This window comes from Castor canadensis, chromosome 14 (assembly GCF_047511655.1).
Source record: "Castor canadensis chromosome 14, mCasCan1.hap1v2, whole genome shotgun sequence".
NCBI lineage: Eukaryota > Metazoa > Chordata > Mammalia > Rodentia > Castoridae > Castor > Castor canadensis.
In genome coordinates, this window is record NC_133399.1 from 417,873 (window position 1) to 435,325 (window position 17,453).

General features: G+C 64.3%; 3 protein-coding genes across 9 annotated transcripts in view; 2 read left to right on the top strand and 1 right to left on the bottom strand.

Moving 5' to 3' along the window:
* Positions 1–17,453, top strand: part of LOC109686275 (microtubule-associated serine/threonine-protein kinase 3) — a gene marked incomplete in the record, with an annotated part of 381,278 nt that overhangs the window by 106,439 nt on the left and 257,386 nt on the right.
* Positions 3,890–6,521, top strand: LOC109700421 (growth/differentiation factor 15). The gene is made up of 2 exons (XM_020185593.2): positions 3,890–4,222; positions 5,755–6,521. Exons 1-2 carry the CDS (start codon positions 3,913–3,915, stop codon positions 6,381–6,383), a joined length of 939 nt encoding a protein of 312 aa, XP_020041182.1. The 5' UTR covers positions 3,890–3,912; the 3' UTR covers positions 6,384–6,521.
* Positions 7,847–17,283, bottom strand: LOC141416583 (leucine-rich repeat-containing protein 25-like). Of its 7 annotated transcripts, none has more exons than XM_074053592.1 (7): positions 17,037–17,275; positions 15,018–15,085; positions 12,670–12,855; positions 11,038–11,685; positions 9,732–10,537; positions 8,911–9,028; positions 8,000–8,137 (listed from the first exon to the last, which is right to left on the bottom strand). In XM_074053592.1, the coding sequence occupies exons 5-6, from the start codon at positions 10,526–10,528 to the stop codon at positions 8,911–8,913; spliced, it is 915 nt and encodes a 304-aa protein (XP_073909693.1). In that variant the 5' UTR covers positions 10,529–10,537; positions 11,038–11,685; positions 12,670–12,855; positions 15,018–15,085; positions 17,037–17,275; the 3' UTR covers positions 8,000–8,137. The 7 variants fall into 7 exon arrangements, with proteins under 7 accessions (XP_073909692.1, XP_073909693.1, XP_073909694.1 ...); XM_074053593.1 differs by lacking the exon at positions 8,000–8,137 and adding an exon at positions 8,681–8,806 and having other exon boundaries at positions 17,037–17,276; XM_074053588.1 differs by lacking the exons at positions 8,000–8,137; positions 8,911–9,028 and adding exons at positions 9,036–9,548; positions 13,270–13,699 and having other exon boundaries at positions 17,037–17,283.

Below are 17,453 nucleotides of genomic sequence, written 5' to 3' on the forward strand. Positions count from 1 at the left end.
ATTACAGGACTACACAGCCACACTCGTCTCACTTCTGGGGGATGGGGTCTCACTTTTGTTCCCAGTATGGCCTCTGACTACCCTCCTCATTCCGGTTACGGCAGGAGCCACGGCTCTGGACGGTGGTTTCCTCATCCACCATTTTGCTTTGCGTTTGCTTTCACTTGCTCTGCCCCGGCCTCGTGGCTTTTGAGGTCAGTGAGGGTCTTGAGGTCACATTGTCGCTGAGGGGTGACATTGGGACCTGCTGTTTTCTGTGACCGACGGCACAACGCCCAACCTCCTGGGTGAGTTTTAGCGAAACGAGGTTTATTGGGGCTCCTGCTTGTAGAAGGTCCAGGTCAAGAGGTGACCTGGGACATCACAGAGAGGACAGAAGTGGCCCGGGACCCTGGGACCTCCACGGGCCATGACTGCTGTGTCCAGACCCCACGGTCCCCCAGCACCCTCGCCCCATTTCTTCATCTCTCCTGGACACTTTTGTTGCTGTAGGAAACACTTCCCAGTGACAGGTGACGGGGACAGCAGGGCTGGCATGGCCACCTCGTGACTCAGCAACTTCCCCGGCCTCCCCTGGTCCCTGGCCTCCCCGGTCCCCGGCCTCCCTGGTCCCCGGCTTCCATGTGGGTGACGTCATGTCCAGAGCGGGCTCAGGTGAGGTCCTGTGGGACGGCGAGGGCACTGAGGGCACCCATGTGTGCCCAGTGGTGAGGCCATGCTTAATGTCACCATATTTGGCACAAGCACACACACTTAAATAAACAAACACAGAAACTCCCATCGCTCAAGAAACCACCGCTGGCCCGGGCGCGGCTCGGTGACCAGTCCTGGCCAAGCAGGTGCGTGCGAGGCTCTGGGTTCACCGGGTGCACTGCAAATAAAAAAAAAAAAAAAGCATTCGGACCTTCCTGCCCTCTGCCTGGCCTGGGGAGACCTCAAGACACTGGAGGATCCTGGCACAAAGAGGCCATGTCACTTCATGGTGGCCACACTGGGACCTGGCAGGGCAGGGATTCGAACCAGGGTCTCCCGCCTCGCACGTGCACGCTTGCCCCACCCACCGCCTCCTCCCTCCCCCCACCAGTGCCCGGGTGGCGCAGCCCAGCCCCCGGTCCGCGCACGCGCAGTCCCCATTACGTCCCAGGTTCTGACGGACAGGCGCTCCGGCCCCGCCCCCCGGTCACGTGACCCTGGCAAAAAGCCCGCCTCCCTGCCTCAGTTTCTCAATGTAAACGGGCCGAACGGGGGGAACTGATCCTGCTGTGTCTGCGTCACATTGTCCCTGACGGTGGGTCCCAGGATCCTTGTGCCAATGTCCTGGAAAGCCAGGTCCCCAGCTGTCCCTTCTGAGGGTCACTGCAGGTGTAGGGATGGTAAGACTGGGGTGACCCCTGGACTGTCCCTGAATCTAGTGACCTGGGCCTGACAGAGATGAGAGGAGAGACAGAGAGGAGGAGATGGACAGGTGGGGACAGGGCAGGACTGGGCAGGGGGTGGGAGGGCACGGCCACAAGCCAGGGCCACTGGAGCCCTGGGAAGCTGGAGCTCGTCCCCTGATTAGGGGACGGGGCAGAGGGTCACGCGTGGACACCTCAGCCCTGTATGGCCAGGGTGGGGGACAGAGAGGAAGGACTGTTAGCCAGAGGGCAGCAGAGAAGGCTTGCAGGAGGAAGGGGCATTGACGGTGGGGTTTAGGAGGTGTGTAGGAGTTCACCTAGACCCCAATGTTCTTAGGTAAGTATTGGGGTGTAGCTGGGCCGGGGCCACTCCACAGAGCTTCCAGACGTCCCTAGAAAGGCCACCGTGGTGGGACAGCTGTCTCTGTCCCCGGGGACTCATCCAGTCGGGCCCGAAACCATGCCCTGTGTCTAACACGGCGGTCAACGACCAGCCTGACCCCTGCCCTCGTGGGGCCTGTGGGGAACCGGTGGAAGCCAGCGGCAGGAGGGAAGCAGGTCCCCGGCCCGCTGAGGTCACAGCTGGCTGGCTGCCACCACTCTTCCTGGCTTGGCCACGGGACTAGTCATGAGGTCAGGGGCTACAGAGCCGGGGGACAGGGCCAAGTCAGCCGGCCGTGTCCACATTCCAGCTTGGTGAGTTGGAAACTTCCGGTGTGTGGAGGACGCACACCTTCCGGGACGGAACGGGGGACCGTGGGGCCTGGTGGCTTTGTCCTTGTGCCCATAGAGAAAGGTCCACGCACACCATGAGCTAAGGACTGGCTCCTGTCCGGGTTTGTGCGGTGGAGTGCTATACAGCAAGGATAAAGGTCAGGGCACAGCAGGCCAGGCCTGTGATGGAAAAAGGGAAAAAGAACAGAAGACTCAGGTCTCTGTCCCAGACACCCATGGCGGCGCCCACGGCCTAAGGGAAAACGGCCCCCGTGCCCACCAAGCCAGCAGTGGAAAGCAAAGCGAGTGGAATATTACTCACCCAGGAAGAGGACTGGCTCTGCCAGCTGGATGAACCTCCAACACAGGACGCCGAGTGACACATTTCAAAGGCCAGCTGCTGTGTGGCCCCATTGGCAGGAAAGGACGGGAAGGACATCGGTGGCTCAGGGAGAGGACCAGGCTCGTGGGCCTCCCCAGAGATCCCAGGTCCCTGTCCCCTGTGCTGAGGGGACCCTGGGTGTCCCCTCCTTGACCACTCCCCACTGCCTGACCAGCCACCTCTGCAGACACACACTGGACGGGTCCTTTAGGTTGTCATTTTTCACCATTTCCATTTAACCTTTGACCCCAAGCAGGGGAGGTCGCGCCGGGCTTTGGCTTGCCCTTTTGCCTTGCTGCATAGTATTCCACCGCAGACCAGGTGAAGTGGGCATTGGGGTCCACGGTGGGGGGCTGGGGAGGAAGAAGACCACTGGCTGGGGGGGGAGGAGGGGACAGCCCAGGGTCAGAAAGGTCCACTGCGGAGGCCTGGCTGACTGTATGCGGGGGTGGGGTGGGGGGGTCCCCAGGGTGGGCAGCAGGTGTCCCAAGTTCCGAGGTCCCCGCGCCATTTGAGCGCATGGCCACCAGGGGGCGCGCGGCGCGGCAGCCCGGGAAGGTCGCACGTGCACCGGGCTCAGGGTTGCAGACTGCGCAGGCGCCGGGCCAGGGAGATGGGGGGCGGGGGGGGGGGTGTCGAACAAAGGGGGACACAGGACATCCCAACCCCTGGCTTGGGGACACTTGTCACTCCCAGACTTGGGGGTTTTCCTTCCTTCCCCCCCAGCTGCCAGAAGAGCCTGCTGGACAGTTGTTCAGGTTGTGCACTGAAGGGGACAGTGGACGCAGGGGACCACGATGGGGGACTCCAAGGCAGGCGTGTGTGGGATGGCCACAACCCACTGATGACCTATGGGACCACGGTGGAGGGGGTGAGGACTGCAGACTGGGGTCCCGCCTAGTCAGCTTGGAAAGGTAGTCACAGCTGGCTTCTTGGGAAGAGGGGCTTTTCGAACAGGGTTTTGAGGAATGAATAGGAGTTCCCCTGTCCAGTCTCAGTAACCGTGGACTATTGCTCATCGATCCCGTGGCTGGCCTTGTCCTTTTGGCTTCCTTTGACCCTCTCTGCAGAGAAAAGTGTCCCCTACACACATTTTTTTTTGGGAAGGATACAGACAGGACAGAGAGAGGTGACATGCCCAAACTTGTCCCTTTTCTCCTCTTCCTGTGTTTTCCCTTATCTCCACTGGTGTCCTCGTTTCCGGGTTCAGAGAGGTGGCCGCGCTGGTCAGGGAGTGCCCCCTTTCCTCCCCCTGTCCACTCCCCCCGCCAAAAGAGCCCTGGGTTCCGTCCCCTGGGGCGTTTGATCCGCACGAAGGGCGGGGACGGGGCAGCAGGCGGGGCGGACAAAGTCCAGGGACTATAAAGGCGACGTCCAGGCGGTCCGAGTGCAGACGGACGGACACGGGCCGAGCGACACATGGCCTCGCGCAGTGTGCAACCCGCGCCACCGGCCCTGGGCGCGCGGGGCCCGCGACTGCTGCTTCTGCTGCTGCTGCTCTCGTGGCCGCCGCCGGGGGACGCCCTGGGCCTGGCCGGGCTACCCAGGTCCGGCTCTGGGGTCCAATCCGAGCTCGGACCCGGCTCCCCGGACTCGGACCCCGACACCGCGGGGGTCCAGGAGTTTCGCAAGCGCTACGAGGACCTGATGGCCAGGTTGCGGGTGAACCAGAGCTGGGAGGACTCGAACCTGGGTCCCGACCCCGCCGTGCGCATCATCACCCCGCAAGGTGAGTGACGGCTCGGGGACCTCGCCCCCATCCCCACCCGAGCCCACTCCTCCAGCCTCAGTTTCCCGATCCGTGCCCTCCCGGGAGCTGGCAGGTGCACAGCGCCCGGCGGTCGCGTCGCGGGCCCGGGGTCCCCGAGGAGGCGGAGGGGTCGGTGGCTGCGGTGAAGAACCCGCCCGCGCCGGTTCCGAGTCTGACGCAATCGCAGCCACACGCCGCAGGTGCCTGGCGGAGGGCGCCGCGCTCCAGCGGCCCGGGGGCGGGGCTAGGACCCGGGGGCGTGGCTAAAGCCCAGAGGGGGCGTGGCTAGGACACAGGGTAGCCATTAGCGCTGCTAGGACCTGAGGAGGCGGGGTTAAAACCCAGCGGGGCGTGGCTAGAACCCCGGGGAGCCAGGAGCAGCGATAGGATCTAGGGGGCGGGGCTACGACCCGGTAGGGCGGGGTTAGAACTCAGAGGACCCTTGGGCGGGGCTGGGATCCGGGGAGCTTGTGGCCGGGGTTTGAGCACAGAGAGGCGGGGCTAAGACATAGAGGGGCGGGGCTACGACCCAGAAGGGTGCGTTAAGAGGCATAATACCGAGGCAGGACTCAGGGGTCCAGCAACTGGCCTAGGACTCAGAGTATCTGTGTTAGAACCCAGCGGAGCCATTAGTGGGGTATGGACCCCCAGAAGGGTGGGGCTAGGACTCCAATGGGAGGGGCTAGGAACCAGAGGGCGTGGCTAAAACTCAGATGGGCGGGGCTGGAAACCTGAGGAGCCATTAGGAGGGTAGGACCTAGGGGGTGTTGCTATGATCCAAATGGGCGGGGTTAAAGCAAATGTGGGCGTGGCTAGGATCCAGGAGAGCCATTAGCAGTGCTAGGACCTAGGGGCGGGGCTATGACCTACATGGGCGGGGTTAGACTTCAGAGGCTCCATTAGCGGGCTTGGCTTCAGAGAGGCGGGGCTAGGGTTCAGGTGGGTGGGGCTAGGACCCAGAGTGGCTAAGACTCAGAATGGGCGGGGCTAGGATCCAGGGCAGGTATTGGCAGGGCTAGGACTGGAGGGACCAGGCTTTGGCCTAGAGGACGGGGGTGGGGTTAGAACCCAGAGAGGTGGGGCTAGGACCTGGAGCGGCGCCTGTAGGACCCAGAGGGGCGGGAATAGAACCCCGGGGAGCAGGAGCCCTGATAGGATCTAGAGGGCGGGGTTACGACCCAGATGGGCGGGGTTAGAACTCTTAGGACCCATTTGCGAGGCTCGGACCCAGAGGGGCGGGGCTAGGACCTGGAGGGGCGCGTCCAGGACCGAGAGGGGCGGGGCTCTGATTCAGGTGGGCGGGGTTAGGCTCAGATGGGGCGTGGCTAGGATCCCGGGGCGGGGCCAGACGCAGCTTTGCCCCGCCCTTCCCACCACCTTGTGTGTCCTGTGAGATTACGAGGGTGACTCCTGGGGTTCAGGCGGCCATGATAAAGCCCTGTGGGGGGGACGCCCAGTCCTGCACGCCCCTGTCCTCTGCCTGACCCTCGTCCCGTTCTCCATTCCCACAGTGCGAGTCGAGTCCCACGGCCGGCTGCTTGTGCGCGTTCCCCGAGCCTCCGTGACCCAGGGTGTCCCGGAATCCTACAGCGTGCACCGGGCCCTGCTGCGCCTGTCGCCGACGACGTCATGGGACGTGACGCGACCCCTGCTGCGGCGGCTCCGCCTTCCCGGACCTACGCTTCAGCTGCGCGTGTCCCCGCGTGGGGCGGCGGTGGCGGCCGTGCGGGAGCTGGAGCCGGAGCTGGAGCCGGAGCTGGAGCTGCACCTGCGCGCGCGGGCCGGCAGGGGGCGTCGCAGCGCGCGGCCGCGGGACGAGTGTCCCCTGGGCCCCGGGCGCTGCTGTCGCCTGCTGTCCGTGCCCGCGTCCTTGGAGGACCTGGGCTGGGCGGGCTCCGTGCTGTCCCCGCGCGAGCTGCAGGTGACCGTGTGCGCCGGCGAGTGTCCCTCCCGCTTCCGCGCGGCCAGCACGCACGCGCAGGTGAAGGCACGGCTGCACCGCCTGCGTCCCGATGTGGTGCCCGGCCCGTGCTGCGTGCCCGCCGCCTACGAGCCCGTGGTGCTGCTGCAGCGCGCGGACGGCGGCCTGGCGCTGCGCACCTACGACGACCTGCTGGCCACCAGCTGCCACTGCGCGTGACCCGGCCTGCGCCCCTGAGAACGCGCGCCCCTGAGCGCATGCCTGCGCGGCCCTGCAAAAGTGCACGCGCGCGCCTGAGAAAGCGCGTACCTGTGCGTGCACGCCCGAGAACGCGCGCCCCTGAGCGCATGCCTGCGCGGCCCTGCAAAAGTGCACGCGCGCGCCTGAGAAAGCGCGTACCTGTGCGTGCACGGCCCTGAGAACGCGCGCATCCGTGCCAAGGCCCACCTAAGAAAGAGCGCACCTGTGCATGCGCATATCTGAGAAAGCGCGCACCTGTGCGCATGCCTGCGGACCTGTGCCCGCAGCTGCGTACACACGCACTCCATACGCACAGCTGTGTCTGGACCTGCGGGCCTGCGCGCGCGCTCCTGTGCGCGCCCACGTGACTCGTGGGGACGCAGCACCCAGCGCTGCCACCCTAGGCGCCCATTCCTTCCCTCTGTCCCCTCCCTCCGCCCCCAGCGTATTTATGTCTATTTATTGTTGTTATTATTAATTTATTGGGGTTCTCCGCCCCCGCCTATTTATTTAGCCTGTGGGAATAAAGCTGATGGGGATTCCTGTGGTGTCCACCACGCGTTTGAGTGGCCTCAGTTTCCCCAGGGGACATGGCGCAGAGTGTGGGTGGCGGAGTTGGGGTTTGAGTCCTGGGGTTCGCGCGGGAGAAGCTGCTCCCTGATGGCACCTGGCCGCCCTCCCTGTCACTCTCTCTCCATGCCAGTTTTGCCTCCATCACATCACCGGTTTGGAAGTGGTACTTGGCTGCCCTCGGATGAGTCACCACAGGCAGTCCATGTGTCACCGAGTTCATTTGGCAGCTCACCCCGACCTGGGCCAGTCCTGTCCCCCGCCCCGTTGGTGGCACCTCCTCCTAAGTTAATGTCACCTCCAGAGTCTCATACAGAAAGAGCGGGGAGAAAGTAAGTCCTGAGGCACGCTGTCACTCATATGGCACCTCCTACTTATGCCCTCCTGTCACCCAGAAGCCTGCGGACGCCTCGGTCAGTCTGCCCCCAAATGTCCACTGTACCTCACACCTTCTCAAACTCCTAGGCGTCCTTCAAAACCCACTGCAGATTCCCCTCTCACCTGCCATCCCCCTGCCTCTCCCTGCAGCCATCCCAAATCTAGGGGCGTCTTTGTCCACTTATGTCCCCCCAGATTGGGAGCTGGTCTGGGTCACGGATAGCATGAGCTTGAGCAAACTGAGCACACAGAGGTCTGGGAGCCACAGAGCCTGGTGGGGGAAACCGGGAGGGCTTCCTGGAGGAGGTGGCACAGAGGCTAAAGCAAGGTGAAAGGCTAGTTCTAATCAGGTGGGTAAACTGAGGCCCAGTGGGAGAAAGGGGGCGTCAGGATTGAACACTCGGCCTCCTGTCACCAGCGCCGGGGAGCCACGGCGGGTGTCTGAGCAGGGGGGGATGGAGACGGGGACCCGAGCCACACAGCAGCCTCGTCAGTCCCTGAAGCATTTATTGAGCACCACCTGCATGCTGGCAGGAAGAGACGACTGTGTTCCCATTGCTCCGAGGGGTGGACGGGCCGGGGAGGAACTGACCCACCCCGGGTCACCCCCTCCCAGCCAGTGCCTCAGTGGGGACGTTGAGACTCAGCACCCAGGCAGCACGTACTCCTCTTCATCCAGCGCAGCCCCCTGGCCCAGAGGCTCCAGGTTGCAGTACACAGCTTGGGCGTCCAGGTCGGGGCTGTTGTAGTTCATATAGAAGTCCGTGTCCTCGGCAGCCTGAGGCCTGTGTGGACAGAGGGGTCAGCGGTGGGCGTCGTGGGTGGGGCTGCTCAAGGCCCAGAGAGGTGACGCCACTCGTCCAAGGTCACACAGCAGAGCTGACTTTTATATTTTCGAGACAGGTTCTATTTGATATTTGGAGACTTTCATATGTTAGAAAGGTCAGGGCACCGAGTTCGGCCCTAGTATTTACGGGTGGGTAAACTGAGGCACACGCTGACTTCTGTTCCCCCCCCAGGAGGGCCCATGTCCCTCGGGAAGGGCGGTGACTGTGACGGGCCACACGGGACGGGATGGCATTTCCTTCCTTAAACGTTGGGGGCTGACGTGAAAAAAGCCTAGCTTTCATTTTCCTCTCCAGAGATGGGAACTTCCGTCCACTCCCGCCACGTGGCCACGGCCGCCCGCGGTCACATGGGGAAGGTTTTTTTTTTTTTTTGTCAGTGTCACCCCAGGACACTGAGAAAACCAAGGCAGGAAGAGGATGGCGAGGTCTGGGCTGCACGGCAAGACCCGTTCTCAAAGTGAAAAATAAAAAGTAATCTTACAAAAGAGCCCAGCTCAGGTGGAGGAGCGCACAGCTGGCTGTAATCCCAGCTGCTCCAGAGCGGAGGCAGGAGAGCCCCTGGAGGCTGGGCGTTCGAGGCCGGTTTGAGATCATGACATCTCATCTCTTTAAATAGATTTGAAAAGGAGAGAAAAGGAACAAGCCACGGTGTGGTGCGGTGGCCTCCGTCCATCAGCCATGCACACCTTAGTGCGAATTTCTCTGCTCACCTACGTGGTTGTAGGGTGGGCGCCTGGACAGGCTCTGGCTTTGGCCTCTCCTGCCTCCCCGTGCGGCCTCGGGCGAGCCGTTCTCCTTCCTCCCAGGGCCTCCATTTTGGCAGAGCGGCTGATTTTGGAAGCCAGGGACAGGGACGGGACATGAGGGAGGCGGCCTAGGGACTGGGAGGCGGAGGGGAGTGCTGGCCCACGGCTGCCCTGGTGAGGCCACTCCTGCTTCTGCCTCATTTGCATCTCATTTGCATAATTTCCCCTTTCTCGTCAACTGCTCTGCTTTGGGTCCCGGGCCTCAGTCTGGGCCTCCCCCCGGGAGCCTCCCTTCCCTCCTTCCCCGACCCAGAGCCCACCCTGGGCGACATGGACACAGGGCCTGGGGCCCTGGGACCTCTTTAGGCCCCCTTTGGAGGGGGACGGAAAAGGACCTGGTTCTCACGGCTGACCGCCACCTCGAGCCCCGGCCCCCTCTCTCCTCACCCTTGGAGGCCAGAAACTGGGTTTTGGGGTCACCCAGCGGGGAGGGGGGCTGACCCACAGGCAGGGACTTCTTTTCCTGTTCACAGCTGCCTGTTGCAGGGCTGTCTCGAATCCTCATTTTACAAAGGAGACTGAGGCTCAGAGAAGTCCAGCAACTTGCCCCAGGACACACAGCACCCAGGAAGCAAAAAGTGGGAATTTGGAGCTTTTTGTCCCTCCTCTCGGCCTCCTGGGTGGCTGGGACCACAGTTGTCACCAAGGCCACTAGCAGAGCAGGATTTGAACCCTGACCCCCCCCGTCCCTGGGTGTGGAGCCCATGCAGGCAGGGGTCACTCACCCATGTGGGGTCCACTGAGGATCCTCGGCCGGCTGGTCCATGAACACATTCTCATAGTCGGGCACAGACGTGCGGTGGTGTGCGGTGGCCAACCGGGGCCGGGGGTGACCAGGGTCCCGGCTACTGTACCTGGGCTGGGAAGCTAGCCGAGCTCTGGACCTGTCCTGAGGGGCCTGGCCTTTGCCTTGGCCTCTGGCCACTCTGTGTCCCCAGAGCCTCCAGGTCAGCAGTGGAGCGGCAATGACAAGCCCCAGGAAGAGGATCCCACCAGCCACGGCCAGGCCGATGGTGGCCGGCGCGGGCCCGGGGGGACAGCTGACGTCCAGGAAGGTGGACAGGTTGTGCAGAGCACCGGTGGCCGTGTGCAGACACCGCAGGGGCTGCTGGCCTGAGCAGTTGTCCTGTCGCACCTGGTGCCAGGGCATCAGGACACAGCTGCAGTCAGCTTGGAGGTCAAGGTGACAGCGCGCGGCCAGCGCCCCGTCCACTCTGTCCAGCTGGTTGTCTGTCACACGCAGGTCCTGCAGTTTCCCCAGTTCAGCAAAAAAGAGCGGTGGCAGTTCTCGGAGGCCGTTGGAGGACAGGTCGAGGACCCGCACCTGGCTGGCCTGCAGGGACCGGTTCTGGGGCAGCTGCAGGCCACGGCCACTAAAGTTGAGGCAGGTGGCATCAAATTCCGCGGCCCAGTCCACTGTCCCCGGGAGGACGGTGCAGGTCAGCCCTTGGCCTGCTGACCTCTGCAGCAGCAGCAGCAGCAGCAGCGTCAGCAGCACCTCCAGGGCCGGGTTGTCCCCCATTCAAGCAACCTAGGTGTGGGGGACACACAGGCGTTCAGCTTTGACCTCAACCCTGTGGTCACCTGCACCCTGGCCGCTGCCTGCGGTGTGCGATTTTTTTTTTTTTAATAGCTCAAACCGCTTCTGAAATAGAAAAAAACGCAGCTGCTCTTGGCTTGTCACCCTTGCAGCTGCTGGCTTCCTGCCTCAGTTTCCCTCCTGGAGAATGGGCGCCTGGCCCAAGGCTGGACAGGGACTGAAGACCGGACCACCCCAGGGTAGCTCCGCCCCCGCCCTGTCAATCTCGCATGACCTGCGGCGCTCTCATTGGCCAAGACGCGGCCATATGCAAATGAGGGTTGCCCCGGGTAACTGACTCTTCCCGGTACTCGCTCAGTCCGGGCGGGGGGCGGTGAATGGGGGGTCCCGGGAAGGGTCCCCCCAGTTCTGCTTTGCACCCCACATTTTAGCACCTCCAGGCTTAGGGTTCCAGCCCCATCCCCACACCTGGTGCCCGGGTCCCCGCTCACCTTGGACCCCCGGGCTGAGGCCACCGGTCTGCGGTGATTTTAGGGGCGCCTGAGATCCTGCACGCAGCAAGTTGGGGTGAAGAGGAACTGGTGTCCGGGAGGAGGGCAGAGGGGAAGAGAGAAAGGGAGCGGATCCGCCCTCGGCAAGGCTCTCACGGGGAGGAGGGGCGGCAGGTCCCACTTCCCTCTTGCTGGAAGCCAGTGGCCCCTCCTGCGCCCCAAGTGGCCGTCGCCCCTCCCACTGGCTTCCTGGTGTCAGGCCACTTGCCTCCCGACCTGTGTGTGCATTACTTATTCACTCAACAAACATCACCGGTGCTGGGCTCGTGAAGAGGCCTCGGCCCTGGCCAGGTCCTCAAGGAGCACCCAGTGTTGGGGAGGACACAGCTGGAGAGCTGGACACAGTCGTCCCCCATGCCGCCTCCTCCTATGGATTCTGGAGAAGGGGACATCAGGGTTGGGGCTTGCATTTGGCTCTCTGCTGACCAGGCTACGAGGAGAAGAGGCCCCTGGGCAGGGGACACTGGGTTCCAGGCAGATGGCACTGCAAAGCCAAGGTCCTGAGGCCCAAAGCAGCTGTGGGGGAGGACTGGTGGCAGGCGGAGGCCAGGCCGAGAGACTTGTGTCACACAGAAAGTCCCCGACACCCTGCAGGCAGACACAGAGGGAGACAGGAAGCCATCTGGGGCCACCAGTGTGGCCTCCTCAATTCAGCCCCATCCACCCAACACCCCGGGGGTCCCTGAGACCACCGCCCGGTCCCGTCCCGGGCACCACCTCCCCCCTCATCCTGCCCCTGGGCTCTCAGACACCCCAAATCTGTCCCTGTCTTCACCCCCACAGCCCTCCCTGGGGCCGAGCCACAGGCCACAACCAGAGGCTGGGCCAGGGGACTTAGGGATCCCATCCATTTTGCAAAGGGTGCTGTGTGACCCAGGCCGGGTACCTCACCCTCTCTGTGCTGCAGCTCTGACTTGCATCCCAGTCGCGAGGCATCATTTTTTAAAAATTTTTTTTACAGTCATTATTTCGAGGCAAGGTCTCGCTCTGCAGCCCCAGGACTGTCCTGGACCTCAGGGGTCCTCCTGACTCCCCACTCCCGCAGGCTGGGATTACAGCTGTGCACACGGCACGCGGGAAGAGAGCGCATTGCCACTGGTTTTAGGAAAATCTTACAAGCCACTAAATGCCTGGGGCGGGGGAAGGGGAGAGGATGGCAGGAAGGAAGTCACGGTTGGTCAACCCCGGCCTCTCTACAGCATTTCGTGGTAGAGGCTGACCTGGTCCCGGGAGGCCATGTCAGGGGGCCACAGGGCAGAGAAAGGCAAACGGGTCACACGTGGCCGCGCGCCCGCCCAGGACGGTTGACGGCGCTGTGCACTGCGCCGGGTGCTCGCGGGCGCCCCCTGCAGGGCGCCCCGTTCCTCCCCCTTTGGCTCCCCAGAACCGCTTGTCACAGTTGTCCCTTTTGACCTCCAGCCTTAGGCTCTGCTTCTGGGTCTGTCCCCAGCACTCCAGGAAACCTGGGTCCCTAGTTGACCGACTCATCGTTTTAAGCAGCGCACTCGAATGTACTATACAGCCGTTAAAAAGGTGACCCAACTGTGACAGTAGCAGCCAGGCACTGCTTACGTAGTGATGGTGATGCCGCACGATTCTTCACAGCAGCCCGTGAGGCAGATGCTGACATTAGCTCCGTCTTACAGGTGGGGAAACTGAGGCACCGGTGTTAGAGCAGCTTGGCAAGACTCTGAAGGACCGAAGGGTCTGCCTTGTGGCCACCACGTGGCTGCCGGGTGCTCAGAGATGAGAATTTACCTGGAAGGGTTTGCAGAGTGACTGATGGACCCACGGACTTGAGCAGGACGATGGTGAGTTCCAGGCCAGCCTGCACTATACAGCGAGACCCTGTCTCAAAACCTCAAAACAGAAGGCCCACCAAGGTTGGCTCCAGGAGGAGCGTGGTTCAAGTCCAGCCAGGGCAAAAACTTGGAGAGACCCCCCATCTGAACTAATGTCTGGGCGTGGTGGCTCACTGCTGTAATCCCGGCTATCAGGAGGCAAAGATGAGGAGGGGCACGGGTCAAAGCCAGCCCAGGCAAATAGTCCTTGAGACCCCATCTCGAAAAACCCTTCACAAAACAGGGCTGGCGCAATGGCTCCAGTGGGAGAGCGCCTGCCTAGCAAGCGTGAGGCCGTGAGTTCAAACCCCAGTGCCCCAGGAAAACATACGCAAATGCACATCTGGAAGTCGGCCTCTCTGCATCCGGCTGCAGCTGCTGACTCTGTGCTGCCCCCGCGTGTCCACACGTGGACCTGCAGGCCAGGTGACGTCACATGCGCGGGAGTCCAGCACTGCGGGGTCACGCGCGCCTTGGTGCGGCAGTAAACATTTAATGAGTGCCTACTGTATGCCTAGGTAGCATTGGGTGATGAGCTCCATTCCTCCCTCCCCTGCCCCTCTCCCGGGCCTAGGGTCTCGGGATGAGTGTCCTGGAGGGCCTGACCACAGGGGGACACAGGCGCCCCCGTTCCCAAGGGGAGGCGGGGCGGTGAGATCCGGAGGCGGCGGCGTGCGGGAGCCATGGAAGGTGCTGGGCGCTGGAGTCCCCTGCGCTGACCGCACGGCTCCGCGAGGTGGCTGGGGCCGGGCTGGTGCCACCTGGGGTCACAACAGTGGCACGGGGCGCAGAGTTCACACTGAGCTCCAGCCCCAGGAGACTGCGCACACGAGGCTGAGGGGCGGCTTCCGGGGACCCGCTGCCCAGGCCCACGCCCCCAGGGAGCCTCGGCCCCTCCTGCCCACCAGCGGCCTCCCTCGCCTGCCTCTCCCGGGAGGGTTCCCTAGGGGTTCCAGTCCTGGGGCTCAAGGAGTGAGGCTTGTGGTCACACCAGGGACACAGCGACAGGTCCTCGGCCAGCGCCAGAGAGGGGAGGGGCAGGAGGAGGGGGAATGGGGAGGGGAGGAGGGAGGGAGGGGGCAGGAGAGGGGGGAGGAGGGGGAATGGGGAGGGGGAGGGGCAGGAGGAGGGGGAATGGGGAGGGGGAGGGGCAGGAGGAGGGGGGAGGGGCAGGAGGAGGGGAATGGGGAGGGGGAGGGGCAGGAGGAGGGGGAATGGGGAGGGGAGGAGGGAGGGAGGGGGCAGGAGAGGGGGGAGGAGGGGGAATAAGGAGGGGGAGGGGCAGGAGGAGGGGGAATGGGGAGGGGCAGGAGGAGGGGGAATGGGGAGGGGAGGAGGGAGGGAGGGGGCAGGAGAGGGGGGAGGAGGGGGAATGGGGAGGGGGAGGGGCAGGAGGAGGGGGAATGGGGAGGGGGAGGGGCAGGAGGAGGGGGGAGGGGCAGGAGGAGGGGCAGGAGGAGGGGGGAGGGGCAGGAGGAGGGGAATGGGGAGGGGGAGGGGCAGGAGGAGGGGGAATGGGGAGGGGAGGAGGGAGGGAGGGGGCAGGAGAGGGGGGAGGAGGGGGAATGGGGAGGGGCAGGAGGAGGGGGAATGGGGAGGGGCAGGAGGAGGGGGAATGGGGAGGGGAGGAGGGAGGGAGGGGGCAGGAGAGGGGGAGGAGGGGGAATGGGGAGGGGAGGAGGGAGGGAGGGGGCAGGAGAGGGGGGAGGAGGGGGAATGGGGAGGGGAGGAGGGAGGGAGGGGGCAGGAGAGGGGGGGAGGGGGAGGGGCAGGAGGAGGGGGAATGGGGAGGGGAGGAGAGGGGGCAAGAGAGTGGGGACGAGGGGGAATAAGGAGGGGGAGGGGCAGGAGGAGGGGGAATGGGGAGGGGGAGGAGGGAGGGAGGGGGAATGAGGAGGGGGGAATGGGAGCGCTTGGAGGAGGGAAGGGAAGGAAAGGAGGGGAGGAGCAGGAGGGGGCGGAGCTATCTCTGGAGGCGGAGCAGGGCGCGGTGGACACAGGTCTCCCAGGGTTGGGGTGCAGCCGTGACCTCTGCTTACTGCAGTCCACTGCTTCCACCCTCCCAGGACCCCTACCTACCCGGCCTTCCTGGGGGCGTCACCTCCGCTTGCCCTGCAGGGGTGGGGAGGAGTCCATGGGTCACCTGCCTGGCAGAGAGACAGGTCATCATCAGAAGCAATGTAATAAAAGAATTGAACCCAAGTTTTCCTGTCCCGGAACCTTCCAAGTGGGACCCCGTGGTTGCTTGAAGTGAAAGGGCATGGTGGTAGCGGGGGGTGGGGGGACCCAGAGAGGCCTTCTTGGCCTCTCCGCATATGGGGAGGACCCTCTGGACATCAAGAGTGGCCTTTGCAAGCACCTTGTGCACGGTGCGTGCTAGGCAAGCGCTCACTCAGTTCAGGAGCTGGGAACAGGTGACTCACGCCTGTAATCCCAGCTACTTGGGACGCTGAGATTGGGAGGATCATGGTTGGAGGCCAGCCAGGGCAAATAGCTCTGGAGACCCCATCTCCACAATAACCAGGGCAAAATGGACTGGAGATGTGGCTCAAGCGCTGGAGCGCCCGCTTTGCAAGTGCAAGGCCCTGAGTTCAAAACCCACTTGCACCAAAACCAAAACTCCTCCAACGCCTTGCCGGGGTGCCCGCCTCAGGGCCTTGACCTGGGCTGTGATCAGTCTTTCACATCTCTCTTCCTCGCGTGAGCGCGCGGACGGGGGTGCTTGCAGGGCGCCCCATTAGGGAGCGCGCGCTTGCAGCCGGGGAGTGTGGGGAGCGCCTCGCGGTTGCCATGACAACCGCCCCCGCCCACCTCCGGGGAGCCCGGCCCACTGCGTCGTGGCTGACCCTGTCCCCTGCCCTGTGCGCACAGCACGTGGCACGGCCTGGAACTACGGGGGCGCTCCATTCTCACTGTCCGCCTCCCCATCGAGAGTGTGTGCTCCACGAGTGACGTCCCCCACCCGGCACACAGAAGGCGCTCAGTGAACAGTCGTGGGGTGGGTGGATGGATGGATGGAGACTCACGGTGACCCAAGGACCCGTGGCTCGGAGAGGGCGAGGGGTCATCTCCAGGGGAGGCACAGGAAGGGGGCGAGACCAACGTGGTGGGCTATTGGGGCGCCGCACCCCCTCTCTCCTGATTCGCAGTGCTGGTGGGAACGCTCGTTGGGAGGTGTCGTCGAGGCTGTGTCCCCCCACGGCCTCCAGCCCCGGGCAGTCGCCAGCCGCAGCCCAAGGAGAGGAAGCTGGGGGAGGGGGCGGTGGGCTGGACAGGAAATGGAAGGGCCGGCGACAGCTCCGCGGGGCCCTCGGGTGGAGGCGGGGTGGCCCTGCCCTTCCTCTGCCTGTCTGGACCCCCGGCGGCTCCCGGCTTCCCGCCCTCCCGCCGGTCAGCAGAGGTGGGGGCGTCCCGTCCCGGGGGGGAGGTCGGCTTTTATGGGGGGAGTTGTACTAGGGGTTCAGACAGCAGCGAGTGACATCCGGACTGTCACACACGACACAGGAAATACGACCCCCGTCACACAATGCAGGTCCCAGAGAGCGGCGAGCCACCTACGCGCGCGCGGAGGCCCACACGCGACCTCCCGCAGCCCAGCCAGGGACAGGCGCCCACACAGGCCACCGTGCCCTTGGGTGCCTGCCCGCCCACGCGCAACGACGCACGCGTGCCTCGCTCCCAAGGGAGCTGCGTGTTTGCATACACGCACTCGTTGATTAGTAACGACAAACCCGGACCCGGAGTCACCCCTCCCACGTCCCGCTGCCCTGCCACGCACGTCCACGCGGCTCTCCCGGACGTAGGCAGCCTGCCCTGCGGGGCTCCTGTCTCCGGGGCCCCCGACTCCCTGCACATCGCTGGGGGCATCCCGAGCCCCGCCACAGGGCAACCAGAACAGCGAGGCTGGACAGTCACCCAGCAGCTGCTGGACACCAAGAGGGCAGTGGGGGGGGGTGGCTCCCGGGCACCCCCAAAACTGTGCAGCTGGGAGAGACCCCGGGTGCGTGCACTGAGTCCTCAGAGGGTGGGGTGCAAGGTGGGTCCCCCGGGTGACCGCGAACCCCACTTGGGTCCCGCGCACCGCGGGAGGCTGCGCACCTGGTGCGCGGTGGCCTGGGCGTCGCTGTCCTTTCGGGCACTCAGCTAGCTGTGTGGCACCGTGCGCGCGCGCGTCGTGCCGGGTCCTGGCGGTGTCGCTGTCGCGTTTGGAGGGGCGGTCGGTGCTCCCGTGTGTAGGACGACTGGGTTGGCGTGGTCCTTGCGGTCCGATGGGGTGTGTGGGTAGCCGGCGCGCCTCCACCCCCACTGCGCGTGCGCGCCCAGCCCGCGGTCCCCACACCCGCGCGTCCGCCATCGCCCCTTTAAGAGCGGGGCCCGCGGCTGGCGGGCGGGGGCGCGCGCGGCGGGCAGAGGGGACGCGCGCTTCCCGGAACAGCCCGCGCCGAGGGAAGGGAAGGAAAAACAATAATAATAAGAGTCACATCAAATCGAATCAAACCCGCGGCGGCCAGGGCC

What these genes read in the sequence shown, in the direction of transcription:
- LOC109700421 (XM_020185593.2), top strand. Translation starts at nt 3,913, where the DNA reads ATGGCCTCGCGCAGTGTGCAACCCGCGCCACCGGCCCTGGGCGCGCGG. An exon ending in GCGCATCATCACCCCGCAAG is followed by an intron (nt 4,223 to 5,754) that starts GTGAGTGACGGC and finishes CCATTCCCACAG; the next exon opens with TGCGAGTCGAGTCCCACGGC.
- LOC141416583 (XM_074053587.1), bottom strand. Translation starts at nt 10,528, where the DNA reads ATGGGGGACAACCCGGCCCTGGAGGTGCTGCTGACGCTGCTGCTGCTG. An exon ending in CCTCAGTGGACCCCACATGG is followed by an intron (nt 9,549 to 9,731) that starts GTGAGTGACCCC and finishes TCCTGGGGCAAG; the next exon opens with TTGCTGGACTTCTCTGAGCC.